This window comes from Dendrobates tinctorius, unplaced genomic scaffold (genome assembly GCF_039654945.1).
Source record: "Dendrobates tinctorius isolate UK_male_01 unplaced genomic scaffold, ASM3965494v1 ptg000177l, whole genome shotgun sequence".
NCBI classification, from domain to species: Eukaryota; Metazoa; Chordata; class Amphibia; order Anura; family Dendrobatidae; genus Dendrobates; species Dendrobates tinctorius.
The window spans coordinates 8,830,952-8,847,213 of NW_027361844.1; the positions used below are offsets into that span (position 1 = coordinate 8,830,952).

The 16,262-nt window shown below is 44.7% G+C and overlaps 1 protein-coding gene across 1 annotated transcript in view; it reads left to right on the forward strand.

Moving 5' to 3' along the window:
* The window catches only part of MPP4 (MAGUK p55 scaffold protein 4), a 196,475-nt gene that overhangs the window by 61,006 nt on the left and 119,207 nt on the right, over nt 1–16,262 (forward strand). The window contains exon 8 of the mRNA XM_073551429.1: nt 5,769–5,840. Coding sequence (XP_073407530.1) covers nt 5,769–5,840 — 72 coding nt within the window. The remainder of the gene's footprint in view (nt 1–5,768; nt 5,841–16,262) is intronic.

Consider the following 16,262-nt stretch of genomic DNA (forward strand, 5'->3'; position numbering starts at 1 on the left):
ATCATGTGTTCTTTGACGATAGGCATAACAGCCGCAATACGGTCCTGCATTTGTGTGACGTGATCTATCACTGTTTTAAACGGAGTGACCTGACCCTCCCAGGTTTCTTTTGCAACGTCTAACAGTCCGCGAGGACGTCGGGCGTACAATAACTCGAAAGGCGAGAATCCCATGGAAGACTGGGGTACTTCCCTGATGGCAAAAAGCAAATACGGAAGTAAATAGTCCCAGTTCTTCCCATCCTTGTCTATCACCTTTCTCAGCATCTGCTTCAGAGTTTTATTGAACCGTTCGACCAACCCGTCTGTTTGAGGGTGATACATGGATGTGCATAACGGTTCGATTTGTAACAATCGGCAGAGCTCCTTCATTACCCTGGACATAAAGGGGGTCCCCTGGTCGGTGAGTATCTGTTTTGGCATACCGACCCGACTAAACACATGCACCAGTTCCTTGGCAATCGTCTTGGTGGCTGTGTTACGCAAAGGGATGGCCTCCGGGTAACGAGTGGCATAATCCAAGATGACCAGGATATGTTGGTGTCCACGTGCAGTCCGTGGAAGGGGCCCAACTAAATCCATCCCAATCCTCTCAAACGGGACTTCAATAATAGGTAGGGGTACCAAAGGGCTACAGAACCGGGGCTTAGGTGCAGAGGCTTGGCAGTCAAGACAAGACTCACAATATACACGGATATCGTGATGCATGCCTGGCCAAACAAAACAGTGTAATATCCTTTCGGTGGTTTTCTGGACTCCCAGGTGACCTCCCATCACAGGTCCGTGGGCCAGGTCCAGCACCTGCCGCCGGTAGGGTTTTGGCACGACTAATAGTTGCACCGTATCTTCCCCCTTTTTCTCTATCTGATAGAGTAAATCATTCTCCAGAACCATGTAAGGATATGCCAGCCTAGAGCCAGGTTCTACGGGTACCCCATTTATCACTTTTACATTTGTCCTAGCCTGAGAAAGGGTAGGATCCTTTATTTGCTCGCTTTGGAAGTCATCTTTCTGAACTTCTAAATCCGGCAAACGGGGAGGTGGACGGCTGTCAGCCTCCTCCTCCCCGGTCTCCTCCGTATCACCCGCCATGACTGAAAACGGGAACTGCAGGTCATTTCCCGCAGACTCTTCCCCCGAGTCTTCCGGGGAGACCTCTTCCCGGGGTTCGGGACCCACACGCGCCCTGGGAGAAGAATCATGTACACTACTACCCGAAGGCATCAACTGATTCTCCCACAATTGCCAGAAGTGGGGAAAATCCCGGCCCAGGATAACATCATGCAATAACGCCGGGACGAGTCCCACTTTATGTTGCACAGACCCATAGGAAGTTGTAATGCATATGACCGTGGTGAGGTACGAACAGGTGTCTCCATGCACACACGTTACAGAGAATTTGTCTGATGGTCCAGTCGGGGCTGGCACCAGACTGGCTTTCACCAGAGTCACCACACTTCCCGAGTCTAATAATGCCACCACATTTTTGCCATCAACAGTTAAATCACACAAGTGTTTTTCCACATCCTTTTGACCGGCATTCACACTCACTACCCGTGCAACCATAGACATGCGGTTTTTAGAGTCTGTGACGTCGCACTGCATGGGTTCAGTAGTGACCGGACAGTTCGCAGCAATATGTCCCATCTCTTGGCAGCGGAAACACCTAACGGGCCCCTTGCTTAGACCATAGTTCATTACTCTCGGCCTCGCAGTGCGGGCAGTCCCGTTTTCCTCCCCCACTGTCTTAGGGATTTTTCCATCTCCCCTACTCCCTGGAACAGTCTTACCGGTTCCACGTGGAGATGATGAAGAACGAGGTGGGGTAGCGTCGTCTCGGAGTCCTTCCGCCACGGAGTAACGTTCAACCAGATCCACCAGTTGATCTGCCGTCGTAGGATTTCCATGGCTTACCCACTTCCTCAGGGCTGGCGGTAGAGCTCTCAGGTACTTGTCCAGGACGACTCTCTGGATTATCTCTGGCGCTGTCAACACCTCGGGTTGTAGCCACTTCTTCGTCACGTGGTTCAGGTTGAACATCTGTGACCGCGGTGGTTTATCCGGCTGATAAGTCCATTGATGCGCTCTCTGTGCCCGGACAGTGGTCGTCACTCCCAGCCGGGCCAAGATCTCGTCTTTCAATTTGTCAAAGTCCTGCGCAGCTTCAGGTTCCAAGTCATAATACGCCTTTTGGGCCTCACCGGAAAGAAACATGGCAATCAGGCCGGCCCATCGTGCCTTCGGCCATTTTTCTCGCACCGCCGTCCGTTCAAACGTGGTCAGGTATGCCTCGACGTCATCATCAGGCGTCATTTTCTGCCAGTACTGACTCATGTGAATCACTCTCGACTCGGCTTCCAGGTTAAGCTCAGGTAAGCTTGCCAAGCGCTGCGCCACCTGCTGGAGAAGCGAACGATCGGTAACTGTCATGTCCACCAACTCCTTCAGCTGGGCCATCATCACCCGATTAGCTTCTTGCTGGACGGCGGTGGACTGTACCAGCGCTTTCACCATGTCCTCCATGCTCATGCTTGCAACGTTATGCCCGCGTTCTCCACCACAATGTGATAAAACACTCCGGGATCGCCTTTGCTGGGGTCAAAGGTCACGTGCATTCAGCATGAAACTCAGGCGCAGAGCTGGGATTCGGGTGTAACTGACCCTGGGTCAGGTTTATTAACGGTGAAAGCAATGCAAAAGGAAATAAAACATAAAACAAATCCTTGCCTGTCCGACACTAACTAAACAATGGACAACCTAACTACCAACTGGCAGGCTTCTCCCGTCCAGCCAAACCACAGTTGCAGTGGGCACTGCTTCCACTCACGTGTGTCTCTCACACAGACAGGCTCTCTGTGTTCCCAGGCTGAGAGACACTCACACAACCACCTGGCATCCTTTTATATCCACCTCCCATTATTCATTAGCAAGCAGGTGCGATACTGACCAGACTAGGCCACATAGGAAAGGAATCTGGGCGAGATAGACCTGCCCTCATCCACTATTCCCACATGATTCTCACATGTACTTATTTGTGCCCTGTGGTGTGTGGGCACAGAGAACAAAAGGGCGCAAGTTTGTGAGTGACATACCCAAGCTGAGAGGTATGATAGGAAGAAATGGATGGGGCAGAATGCAGGAGAATATTGTGTTTCTTCCCTTGGCGCTTTCTTTTCTATGTCCTTTTTATTTTATCAGTCTTCACTTTTCCTTTTTTCCTCTTTTTTATATTGATTCTCTTTATTCTCTTACTTGTCTCTCTTGCTTTACTGACTTAATCTCTCTCCCTTTCTTCTCTCTGTTCTTTCTCCCCATCTATCTCCTATCCCTTCCTTCCTTCCTTCCTTCCTTCCTTCCTTCCTTCTTCCCTTCCCTTACATTCTTTTGTTGTGTACTCTCTTTAGCTTCTCTCTCTTTTCCTCTCGGCTTCATCTCCCTCATTGTCTCTTCTCTTCTTGTTCTCTTACCCTTTGTCTATTCCCCACTCTTTTCTCTCTGTCCCTCCATTTTTTTCCTTGCTCTCGATTCTCTCCCTCTCTTTAAAGGAAACCTGTCATGTTATTTTGTCCTATAAACTGCAAACAATGCCATAGAGGTCATATAATGTGCATCCCTAATGTATCTATAAAGTTAAACACCTCAGTATATAAGTTAAAACACTTTTAACCCCCCATAGAATATAATGCAGCCCCCTCCTCATATAGTATAATGCAGCCCCTCCATATAATATATGGCAGCCCCCCATAGAATATAATGCAGCCCCTTATATAGTATAATGTAGCCCCTCCATAGAATACAATGCAGCGCTCCTCATATAGTATAATGCAGTCCCCATAGAATATAATGTAGCCCCCTCATAAAGTATAATGATGCTCCATACAATATAATCTAGCCCCCCACAGAATATAATGCAGCCTCCAATAGAATACAATGTAGCCACCTCACATAGTATAATGTAGCCCCCTCAGAGTATGATGCAATAACCCCCCCATAGAATATAATAAATATAATACAGCCCCCCATAGAATATAATGTAGCCCCAAATAGAATATAATACAGCCCACCTCCCCATAGAATATAATGCAGCCCCCCATATTATATAACACAGCATCCCCTATAGAATATAATGTAAAATGTACCCCCCATGGTATATAACACAGCCGCATAGTATATAGGCCAGCACCACATGGTATATAGCCCAGCGCCACCATGGTATATAGCCCAGCCTCACATGGTATACAGCCCAGCACCACATGGTATATAGCCCAGCCACACATGGTATACAGCCCAGCACCATAGTATATAGCGCCCAGCCCCACATGATATACAGCCCAGCCCCAGATGGTATATATAGCCCAGCCCCACATGGTGTATATATAGCCAAGCCCCACATGGTATATACAGGCCAGCACCACATGTTATATACAGGCCAGCCCCACATGGTATATACAGTCCCGCCCCACATGGTATATACAGTCCCGCCCCACATGGTGTATATATAGCCCAGCCGCACATGGTATATATAGCCCAGCACCACATAGCATCCCCCCTCCCCCCCAAGAGTGGCCCCACAGTCCAGCACACACAACGATATATTAAAAAAACAACACTCCTCACCTTCTCCTCGTGCCTGCGCTGCTCCCAGCTCCTGTCTCCTGCTCTCCCTGGCACACAGTGAGAGCGTGATGACGTCATTGCGCACCCGCCATGTCAGTAGCAGAGCGGGGAATGATGGGAGAGGGAGCATCAGCTGACGCTCTTTCCTCCATAATTGCGGCGGCGAGGAGAGTCGGCGCTGGGGGCTGGCAGTGGCGGGGGGGGAGTCGGCGCCGGGGGCAGGCGGGCCCCCTGCCTCACAGGGGCCCCATAGCGGCGGCATGATGTGCCACTAGCTGGGGGCCCCTGGGGGAGCGGGGGCCCTAGGCAGCTGCCTGGTCTGCCTGCCCCTAACGCCGGCCCTGCCTCCGACCAGTAGTCATGCTCACTGCAGTTTGAATGATGAGCTGAACTGATCCAACATCACGGCCCTCTCTGAGGAAATCCCACATGTTTGTGCTGACATCCCGCTCCCCTGGCATGCACATTGAAGCAGGGTGTTCGTACCCAGCTTCACTTTTGATTAACACATGCTCTAAAAGGTGCTGGCACTTAGGAGCTTGGTGCATGCCTTGATCTCATGGAGGAATGTGAGCGGTGTGCACTCACAGCATGCCCCAAGCCCCTAAGTACCTGCACCTTCCCGAATATGTGCAGATCAAAAGTGAAGCTGGGGACATATACCCAGCTTTAATGTGCATGTCCAAGGAGCTGGATGTCAGCACAATGCCATGAGATTTCCTCTGAAAGGGCTGTGACATTGGATCAGTTCAGCCCATTATTCGATCGGTGGTGGTCATGACTAGTGTCAGAGGAGCGTGAATGAAACAATATCCAGAGACATTACTAGAAGCCAGGAATTTACATAGAAGGTTAGAAAATATTAAAAAAGTTTTTTTACTTATATGTTGCAGCATTTGGCCTTATAGACACATGTTAGGGCTTCACATTACATGACCTGTACGGCATTGGGAGCAGTTTAGTAGGCACAATGATGTGACAAGTTCTGTTTTAATCTCCTTGCCACTCATTTTTTCACTCCACTTGAAAACTCTTTCTCTATCCCTATTCATTTCTCTCGCTTTCTCTCCTGTAATTTCTTTCTCTATCTTTTCTTTTTTTTTCTACTTTGTGTTTTCTCATCCCAATAAATATTCTTTATTAAATCTGCAGGTTCATTCTGAGGGAACAATCATCTTTAAACTCATACCCATAGGTGATCGCACTGTAAGCAGTCACACCATGGTAAGAAGAATCCATTTCTTTTAGTTCCTATATGTTTGTTTTAACACTCCAAAGATGCTCCTTATGCTTTACACATGGCTCCCCTGGACCTAACCTAGTCTTAACAAAATCCACATTTAAAGGGATTTTTAACATCCACCGCAGCAAAAAAGCAGGAGGGGATAAAGAGGCATAGGCAAATATAGAATAAAATGTCAATATTTATTAAAGCATTTAAAACATAATTTCCAAAGGAATCTCCCAAAAAGGAATGAAAAAAGCGGACAATGAGCAAAGACAAGAAACCAGTAGTGGTAAACATACCATAGCAGAGGTTATTTTGTATAAATGGCTAAAGCTATCATTAAATACCACCAAAAGGCAACACAATTTACAAATGCATAGTGCCCATATATTGCAACAGTGTCAATCAAAATGGAATAGCTATGTCCCAGCCTGTAAAAGTGCTTCAGTGCAAAGTAAAAAAAAAAACATGCTAAATAACAAGTATGTTGTTACCTACATAGACATGTGTCCTGGATCTGTGATGCCCGCTGTCCAACCCCGACAGCGCCGTTTCGCCTTACCGGCTTCCTCACAATGGGGGCAGTGTGTGTTATGTGCCGCGCGGTGCCTTTTTATACAGAGCTCACAGCTGATGATAATATCGGCAGGGTTGGTTTTCCACTGCGCATGCGCTATTTTCCGGATCTCCCCTCTAGTAAATTTGACTTCCTGGTTCATGCGCCTGGAACGCAGGCGTGGAACGCACTGTGTGCCAAAATGGCGGACACCAGGAAGTCATGGGGTAATCCAAAGCGCGCATGCGCTGCCAGCGCCGACAGATCTACCAAAATATATAAAAGAGGAATGAATTGTTTTGCTGAATAGACAAAGAACACCGCAAATACATTAAATCCAATAGTGGGACAAGAATAGCTAAGACAAGGAAATGTGAAACACGTGAAAAATAATAAAATAAAAAGAAAAAGGGGGAGGGGGGATTTATAATGACTACAAAAAATATTTTAGCTAATTTTAATACTTCATAATGAAGTGATAAAGTGAAAAATTTGTGTTTATATCAAAATGTTAATTGGGCTATATATAAGTGCATGTGAAATTATTATATTTATTTAAATAGACACAATTTAAGTATCAAGAAATATGAATACACATTATATGTACCACATACAGTATACAGTATATCCTAAAGAAAATATGTGCACTAATGACTGATTAAGGAACAGTCCCAATAAAATACATAAAAAGTCCTCAATAGAATTCTGTACATCGTGCACTAATATCTCGAATAGAAAAATCTTGCAGATGAAAATTCTTCAATAAAACTTGTTGAACTGGATCCAATTGAGAGCCAAGGTTTCATGATGACCCCACAAAGGAACATCCCCATGGAAACTAAATAAATAAAATGGAATAAATAAGAATACGAACGAACACATCAAATTAAAACATCAAAAGGTGGAAAATAGATATATTACAAGAGAGAATTGAAACCAAGTGTTTCATTTAAACCCTGAGGTACCATTGCTCCCAACAAATAAATCCATCTACTCTTTCTGTGCCAATATTTTACCTAAATTACCTCCCCTAGGTCCCAACTGCACTTGATCTATTGCTTGAATTCTTAAACCATTTGGATTTGACTTATGATAGAGTTTAAAATGCCTAGGTAAAGTGCGTAAGGTAAAGTGCGTAAGGTACTCACGTCCTCAATGGTGTTAGATTTCTCGATGTCCCTTACATGTTCACGAGTTATTATTTTTAATTCACGTGCTGTCAGGCCCACGTAGATTTTACCGCAAGGGCAGCAAGCATGATAGATTACGCCTTTTGAGGCACATGTTAGTCGTTTTCTGATATCATAAGTCCTGGAACCATCGAAATTTAAGAAGTTCTTGCTTTTAATATGATTTTTACAAGCTTTGCAGGTTGAACAAGGAAAAAAGCTGTTACATTTTTGAACATATTTTTTTGAAAAATCTTTTGAATAATGGCTGTGCACGAAAATATCCTTAAGGTTACGAGAGTGTCTAAGTACAATTGATGGATGATCCGATAAGCAAGTTTTAAGAATAGGATTACTCAATAGAATCTCCCAATGTTTATGTATAATTCTAGTAAGTTCCGGCCATTGTTTATTGAAATCTGTTATAAATTTAATCTGTTGTTTTTTTCTCTTGTGCACATTGCTTCTTCATTTTTTCTCTATAGAGTAATTCATCTCTAGCGGATTTCATAGCTCTTGTGTATCCTCTTTTTATCTGCCTCTTACTGTAACCTCGGTCACTAAATCTCCGAGCTAGATCTGATGCTTGCCGTTCAAAATCCTCTTGTAGGGTACATATTTTCCTTACTCTTAAAAATTGTCCTGTTGGGATTCCATCTATGGTGGGAAGAGGAAGCATGTAACAGTGTATTTGTCACTGTTGGTTTCCTAAACACATCTATAATCACTTTTCCATCAGGGTGTGCCATTATCTTTAAATCAAGGAATTCTACAGACCTTCCATAATTTTTTTTTGGAATCAGATCTTTTTTATTAAACATTCAGGAATCAATACAGAAAGAATATGACATCTTATATAGCTAGTAAAAATTACATTGAGAGCAGATATTATTTAAAGGGTAAAACTCTTCCTGTGTAAGAATAAATAAAAAGAAGAAATCTCAAAACACAGATATTTGCATAAAATTGAGCCTATAAACAACATGGCTCCACAAATAAACAAAAATCAAAATTATACATCAGTGCCTCATTTCAGCGGGAAAACCATCCCCGCCAGCCGCGCCACTCCGCATCATATTTCGCCCCCCCCGCCCCCCACGGATATCAGGTCCAATCCACCCCAGCCTCCTCCCACCGCGCCACTCAAAATCTACTTCGCCACAAAGGGCACTAGACTTTATTTTCACCCCCCAAGCATCCCCTCATCGCAAGCACAACAGCAACTGGTCCAACATCGCATCCCGTACCAGTGCGCCCGAGGGGAGACCCGGTGACTCCATCCATGGCTGCCAAATTTTGTAAAACTTGCTTATTGCATTTCTTTTTAAATAAGCCCCCCTTTCCAATCTGATGACATTATTTAGTTTATTTTTAAGCTCTGACAATGTTGGTGGCATAGGATCCAACCAATGATATGCAAGTATCTTTCTTGCCTGATACAGGATGCGTGCTATTCCCAGGGCCACTGCAGAGTCCGGGTCAACCCCCTCCTCCCACAAATTCAACAAACATAGACGAGGTGACGGTCGTATTGTAATATGGTATACCTGGGCTATGAGTCCCAGGGTCTGCCTCCAGAAATCCCCAATGTGCCCGCACTCCCACATAACATGCATCAAGTGGGCATCATCCTGCCCACACCTAACACATTGTGTATTGGGCCTAAGTCCCATTTTAAATAATAAGCTGGGTGTTTTATATACCCTGTGAATGAGATATATTTGCGAAAGCCGTTGGCACTCAGAAACCGCCATTTTAGGGACCTGTTCTAGAATATCGGACCACTGGTCCTCCGTCAGGGGGCCAACGTCCCGTTCCCACTTATTCTTAGCAGCAGTCAGTGGATATGTCTCCAGATGGGCAGGCAATAATCTTTTATATAATTCAGAGATAAGTCCCCTAGAAGACTCAGATGTAAGTAGCATATGTAGTGTTTGATTATGTGTCACTATCACCGGATTTGTCCTTCTCTGTTTTTCCAATGCATGTCTTAGCTGTAAGTACTGATAAAAGAAGACGTGCGGGAGGTGAAATTCTGTTCTCAATTGTTCAAAACTCTTAAGAGTATTATTTTGCAAAATTTGTGACACCAGATAAATCCCTTTATCTTCCCATCTTCCGAACCCCACCAGCTTTTTGATCTCTTGCAAATCTGGATTTCGCCACAATGGCCACAATTCCGTAGGCCCATTTATCTTCAAAAGAGACTTACCCCTATCCCACACCTTGAAAATCATAGCCAACGTGGGGTATTGTGCCCCATTTATCTGCCGTCTTCCCACCTCCAACCGGCACCCTGGATATTTCCATACCGATCCTTCCCTCACAATATCACCACCATTGTCACACGCCCCGTCTCTACCCCAACCCTTAAGATGTTGCATCTGGGAGGCTATAAAGTATATGAATGGGTTTGGCACCGCCCATCCTCCCTCCTCCTTCCCTCACTGCAGTATCTCCAAGCGAATCCTAGCCTGTTTTTTCTTCCAAATTAATTCCCGGAATAATGTATTTATTTTTGCAAAAAAGTCCCTACAGATCCACACCGGAGAATTATGTATCAAATATAATAATTGTGGCATCATTACCATTTTGATTAAGTTAGATCTACCAATATTCGACAACGGCAGGCGACACCAAGTATGTACTTTTGCTCTAAATCGCTGCAACAGGGGCTCCAGATTCAGAGCCCGAAAATCCTTCGGGGCAGGACTAACAATTATACCCAGATACTTAAACTTCCGAACTACAGGGACCGGTATCTGCAAATCTGAGAAATCCGCCGGGAGAGGGTCTATCGGCATTAAAGCTGATTTGGACCAATTAATCCGAAGACCAGACCTCAGCCCAAATTCTCAAATGACCTCCATTGCCGGCAAAATCGAGGAATGTACCTTATCTAAATATAGAAGTAAATCATCCACGTACAATGATATCCTCAACTCCACAGTTCCACACCTGAATCCCATTATTTCTCTGGACTTCCGAATTGCAACTGCCAATGGCTCCACCGCAGTAGCAAATAGCAAGGGCGAGAGCGGGCACCCCTGTCTAGTACCTCTCCCAAGAGGAAAAGACTCAGAGACCCTGCCATTAGCCCCAACCTTCGCCACCGGCGAGCCATACAACAGCCTCACCCAATTTATAAATCTGTGTCCAAAGCCCATTTTCCGAAGTACCGCCCACAAAAAACCCCACTCCAGACTATCGAACGCCTTAGCAGCATCTAAGGACAAAATTGCTCTTCTCCCCAACTCCCCAGAACTATGTTGAATCCCCAAGTATAGTTTCCTAAGGTTCATAGATGTGGCTCTGCCTGGGATAAATCCCGTCTGATCCTTCTGTATAACAGATGAGATAACTCGGGACATCCTATTGGCGAGTACCTTGGCCAATAATTTAACATCTGTTGATAATAGGGAAATCGGGCGATATGAATCCAGAACCTCTGGATCCTTTCCGGGCTTTAATATTAAAACTATCAAAGCTTCCCTCATAGATGGCGGGAGGACCCTCTGCCTTTCAGCCTCTTCAAATACCTTAAGTAGCTTAGGTAGCAGTAAGGGTGCATAGGTTTTGTAAAACTCGCCAGGCAGGCCATCCATTCCTGGAGCCTTTTCATTTTGCATCTGACCAAGCGCCTCCTCCAACTCCTCCAACAGGATGTCCCGATCCAACGAATCCCTATCGCTATCAGCCAATGCAGGGAGAGAGAGAGCATCCAGGTACTGCTCAATCTCATTCTCCGTGAGACTGCAATCTGATGTGTATAGTCGCATATAATACCTCCTTATCTCACTCACTATGTCCGCACTGTCTGTCACAAGACCACCCGAGTCCGTTTTTAGCCTATTGATATATGAAGATCCGTCCTGTGCTCTAATGACCGTGGCTAATAAATGTCCTACTCCCTCCCCCTCTATAAAATATTTTTGTTTGAGGAAATAACGTTTATTTGCTGCCACCGACATGAGGTTTTCCCTGAGCGACCCCTGTGCCTTCTCCAAAGCTTTTTTAGTTTCCTCTGTCGGGTTGAGTATCACCGCAGCCTCCGCAACAGACACCTCCTGGATCAGGCCCCGGGTGTAGCGTCTATTTTGGCTTTTCCGTGTGCATATTTCTCTAATATATAAGCCCCTGACATAGGCTTTCATGGAATCCCAGACTATGTGTGATGATGCAGAGTACTAGAGTTGAGCGATACCGTCCGATACTTCAAAGTATCGTATCGGATGGTATCGGCCGATCTTTAAAAAAAGTATCGGTATCGCCGATTCCGATACCGGAAGTCCCATTCAAGTCTATGGGACTTCCGGTATCGGAATAAGAAAAACCCTTTCCTGCCCTTGTACAGCCTCTCTGGGGTCTGTACGGGCCTTTCGGGGGGCTGTGCCGGCCTGCCAGGGGGTCTGTGCAGGCTCCGGTGGTCTGTGCCGGCCTGCCGGTGGTCTGTGCAGGCTCCGGGGGGCTGTGCCGGCCTGCCGGGGGGCTGTGCCGGCCTGCCGGGGGGCTGTGCCGGCCTGCCGGGGGGCTGTGCAGGCTCCGGGGGGCTGTGCCGGCCTGCCGGGGGGCTGTGCCGGCTCCGGGGGTCTGTGCAGGCATCGTCCGATGGGACTACAAGTCCCATCGGGCGATGCCTGCTACCATGACAGTGATTGACACATTAGCCAATGATGGGACAGTAGTAGTCCCATCATCCGGCTAATGTGTTAAATGTAAAAAAAAAAAAAAATTACATGCTACATACATACAACATGCATACTACATACATGCTACATTCATACTACATACTACATACATGCTACATTCATACTACATACTACATACATGCTACATTCATACTACATGCAACATACATACTACATATATACTACATGCATGCTACATACATACTGCATACTACATGCTACATACATACTACATATATACTACATGCATTCTACATACATACTACATGCTACATACATACCACATACATACTACATATATACTACATGCATGCTACATACATACTACATGCTACATACATACTACATGCTACATACATACTACATGCATGCTACATATATACTACATGCATGCTACATACATACTACATGCTACATACATACTACATGCTACATACATACTACATGCTACATACATACTACATGCATGCTACATATATACTACATGCATGCTACATACATACTACATGCTACATACATACCACATACATACTACATATATACTACATGCATGCTACATACATACTACATACATGCTACATATATACTACATGCATGCTACATACATACTACATGCTACATACATACCACATACATGCTACATATATACTACATGCATGCTACATACATACTACATATATACTACATGCATGCTACATACATACTGCATGCTACATGCATGCTACATACATACTACATGCTACATACATACCACATATATACTACATACATACTGCATGCTACATACATACTACATACATGCTACATACATACTACATGCTACATACATACCACATATATACTACATACATACAATACATTCATACAATACATACATAGACATACAGTACATATAACATAGAGTAACATACTTACCAATACTTGTCACATTGTTCCCCGAAGCCATTGTCGTCTACGGAATAAATATTAACATAACAAACCACAAAAATACTCACCCACGATCCGAAGCAGTCCACGAGTGTGTCCCACGACGATCTTGGGTAGAGAACGGCAGCATCAGCTGTTGCTGCCGTTCTCTACGGGCTGCAGGAATCCAATGACGGAAGGTAGGTATCCTTCCGCACTGTATTCCTCCGCCACTTAAAAAAAAAAAAAGTCCCTAGTCTCACTTTATGCCATTGCTGTGTGGGAAATTCCCACGCAGCAATGGCATAAAGTGAGACTAGGGACTTTTTTTTTTTTAAGTGGCGGAGGAATACAGTGCGGAAGGATACCTACCTTCCGTCATTGGATTCCTGCAGCCCGTAGAGAACGGCAGCATCATCTGATGCTGCAGTTCTCTACCCAAGATCGTCGTGGGACACACTCGTGGACTGCTTCGGATCGTGGGTGAGTATTTTTGTGGTTTGTTATGTTAATATTTATTCCGTAGACGACAATGGCTTCGGGGAACAATGTGACAAGTATTGGTAAGTATGTTACTCTATGTTATATGTACTGTATGTCTATGTATGTATTGTATGAATGTATTGTATGTATGTAGTATATATGTGGTATGTATGTAGCATGTAGTATGTATGTAGCATGTATGTAGTATGTATGTAGCATGCAGTATGTATGTAGTATGTATGTAGTATATATGTAGTATGTATGTAGCATGCATGTAGTATGTATGTGGTATGTATGTAGCATGTAGTATATATGTAGCATGCATGTAGTATGTATGTAGTATGTATGTAGTATGTATGTAGCATGCAGTATGTATGTAGTATGTATGTAGCATGCATGTAGTATGTATGTAGCATGTATGTAGTATGTATGTAGTATATATGTAGTATGTATGTAGCATGTATGTAGCATGTATGTGGTATGTATGTAGTATATATGTAGCATGTATGTAGCATGTATGTGGTATGTATGTGGTATGTATGTAGCATGTAGTATGTATGTAGCATGCATGTAGTATGTATGTGGTATGTATGTAGCATGTAGTATATATGTAGCATGCATGTAGTATGTATGTAGTATGTATGTAGTATGTATGTAGCATGCAGTATGTATGTAGTATGTATGTAGTATATATGTAGTATGTATGTAGCATGCATGTAGTATGTATGTGGTATGTATGTAGCATGTAGTATGTATGTAGCATGTAGTATATATGTAGCATGCATGTAGTATGTATGTAGTATGTATGTAGTATGTATGTAGCATGCAGTATGTATGTAGTATGTATGTAGTATATATGTAGTATGTATGTAGCATGCATGTAGTATGTATGTAGCATGTATGTAGTATGTATGTAGTATATATGTAGTATGTATGTAGCATGTATGTAGCATGTATGTAGTATGTATGTGGCATGTATGTGGTATGTATGTGGTATGTATGTAGCATGTAGTATGTATGTAGCATGCATGTAGTATGTATGTGGTATGTATGTAGCATGTAGTATATATGTAGCATGCATGTAGTATGTATGTAGTATGTATGTAGTATGTATGTAGCATGCAGTATGTATGTAGTATGTATGTAGTATATATGTAGTATGTATGTAGCATGCATGTAGTATGTATGTAGTATGTATGTAGTATGTATGTAGCATGCAGTATGTATGTAGTATGTATGTAGTATGTATGTAGCATGCATGTAGTATGTATGTAGCATGTATGTAGTATGTATGTAGTATATATGTAGTATGTATGTAGCATGTAGTATGTATGTAGTATTTTTTTTTTTTTTAACATTTAACACATTAGCCGGATGATGGGACTACTACTGTCCCATCATTGGCTAATGTGTCAATCACTGTCATGGTAGCAGGCATCGCCCGATGGGACTTGTAGTCCCATCGGACGATGCTTGCACAGACCCCCGGACATCAGCACAGCCCCCCGGCAGGCCGGCACAGCCCCCCGGCAGGCCGGTACAGACCCCCACAGGGTGCACAGACCACCGGCAGGCCGGCACAGCCCCCCGGCAGGCCGGTACAGACCCCCACAGGGTGCACAGACCACCGGCAGGCCGGCACAGCCCCCCGGCAGGCCGGTACAGACCCCGGGCAGTCCACACAGCCCCCCGGCAGGCCGGCACAGCCCCCCGGCAGGCCGGCAGAGACCCCCGGAAGGCCCGAAATGACGGCGCATCATGATGCGCACACACCGCGCATCATGATGACGTCAGGCCGTCAATCAACTGAACTTCCGATTCCGATGCCGAATTCCGATATTGAAAAAATATCGGAAGTCGGTATCGGAATTCCGATACAGCAAGTATCGGCCGATACCCGATACTTGCGGTATCGGAATGCTCAACACTACAGAGTACTCATTAAGTTGAAAATATTCTAGAATGGCATCATGCAAAGATCCCCCTATAAGCTGGATCCAGAAGGGATTAAGCTTCCAGATAGGTCTAGACAGGGTGAGGGGGTGTCCCCATGAAAGTGTGACATGCAGCAGCGAGTGATCAGATACACTTCTAGGCAGGTAGGCCACCCCTCGTACATATGGGGTCATGAGTGTATTCCCAATGGCCAGGTCTATCCGTGACATAGCGTGGTGGGAGCTAGAGTAGCAGGAAAACTGTCTGGCTGTGGGGTTTCGGACACGCCAAAGATCTACCATAACCAGCTCCACTAACGTTCTAGCAAATGAGGTTGAGGCTGCATCTTCTGATATGTTTCCCGAATGCAACTTATCCAAATAGAGATGCAAATATGTATTAAAATCTCCTATTAGAAGAGTCGGCGCAGGGGGAAAGGAACCCAAAATAGACAAGATTCTTTTTACTGGTTCGACTGAATAGGGCGGGGGGATGTACATGGCAACCAAAATAAATTGTATACCGTATAACGTGCAAAGCAAACATACAAATCTGCCCCCAGGGTCAACCACTGATTTAGTACATGAGAAGGGGATGGACCTGTGCACCAGCACACTGACACCCCGCGCATGGGTCGAGTACGTGGAATGATATTCATGTGAAACCCATCCCTTTCTTAGC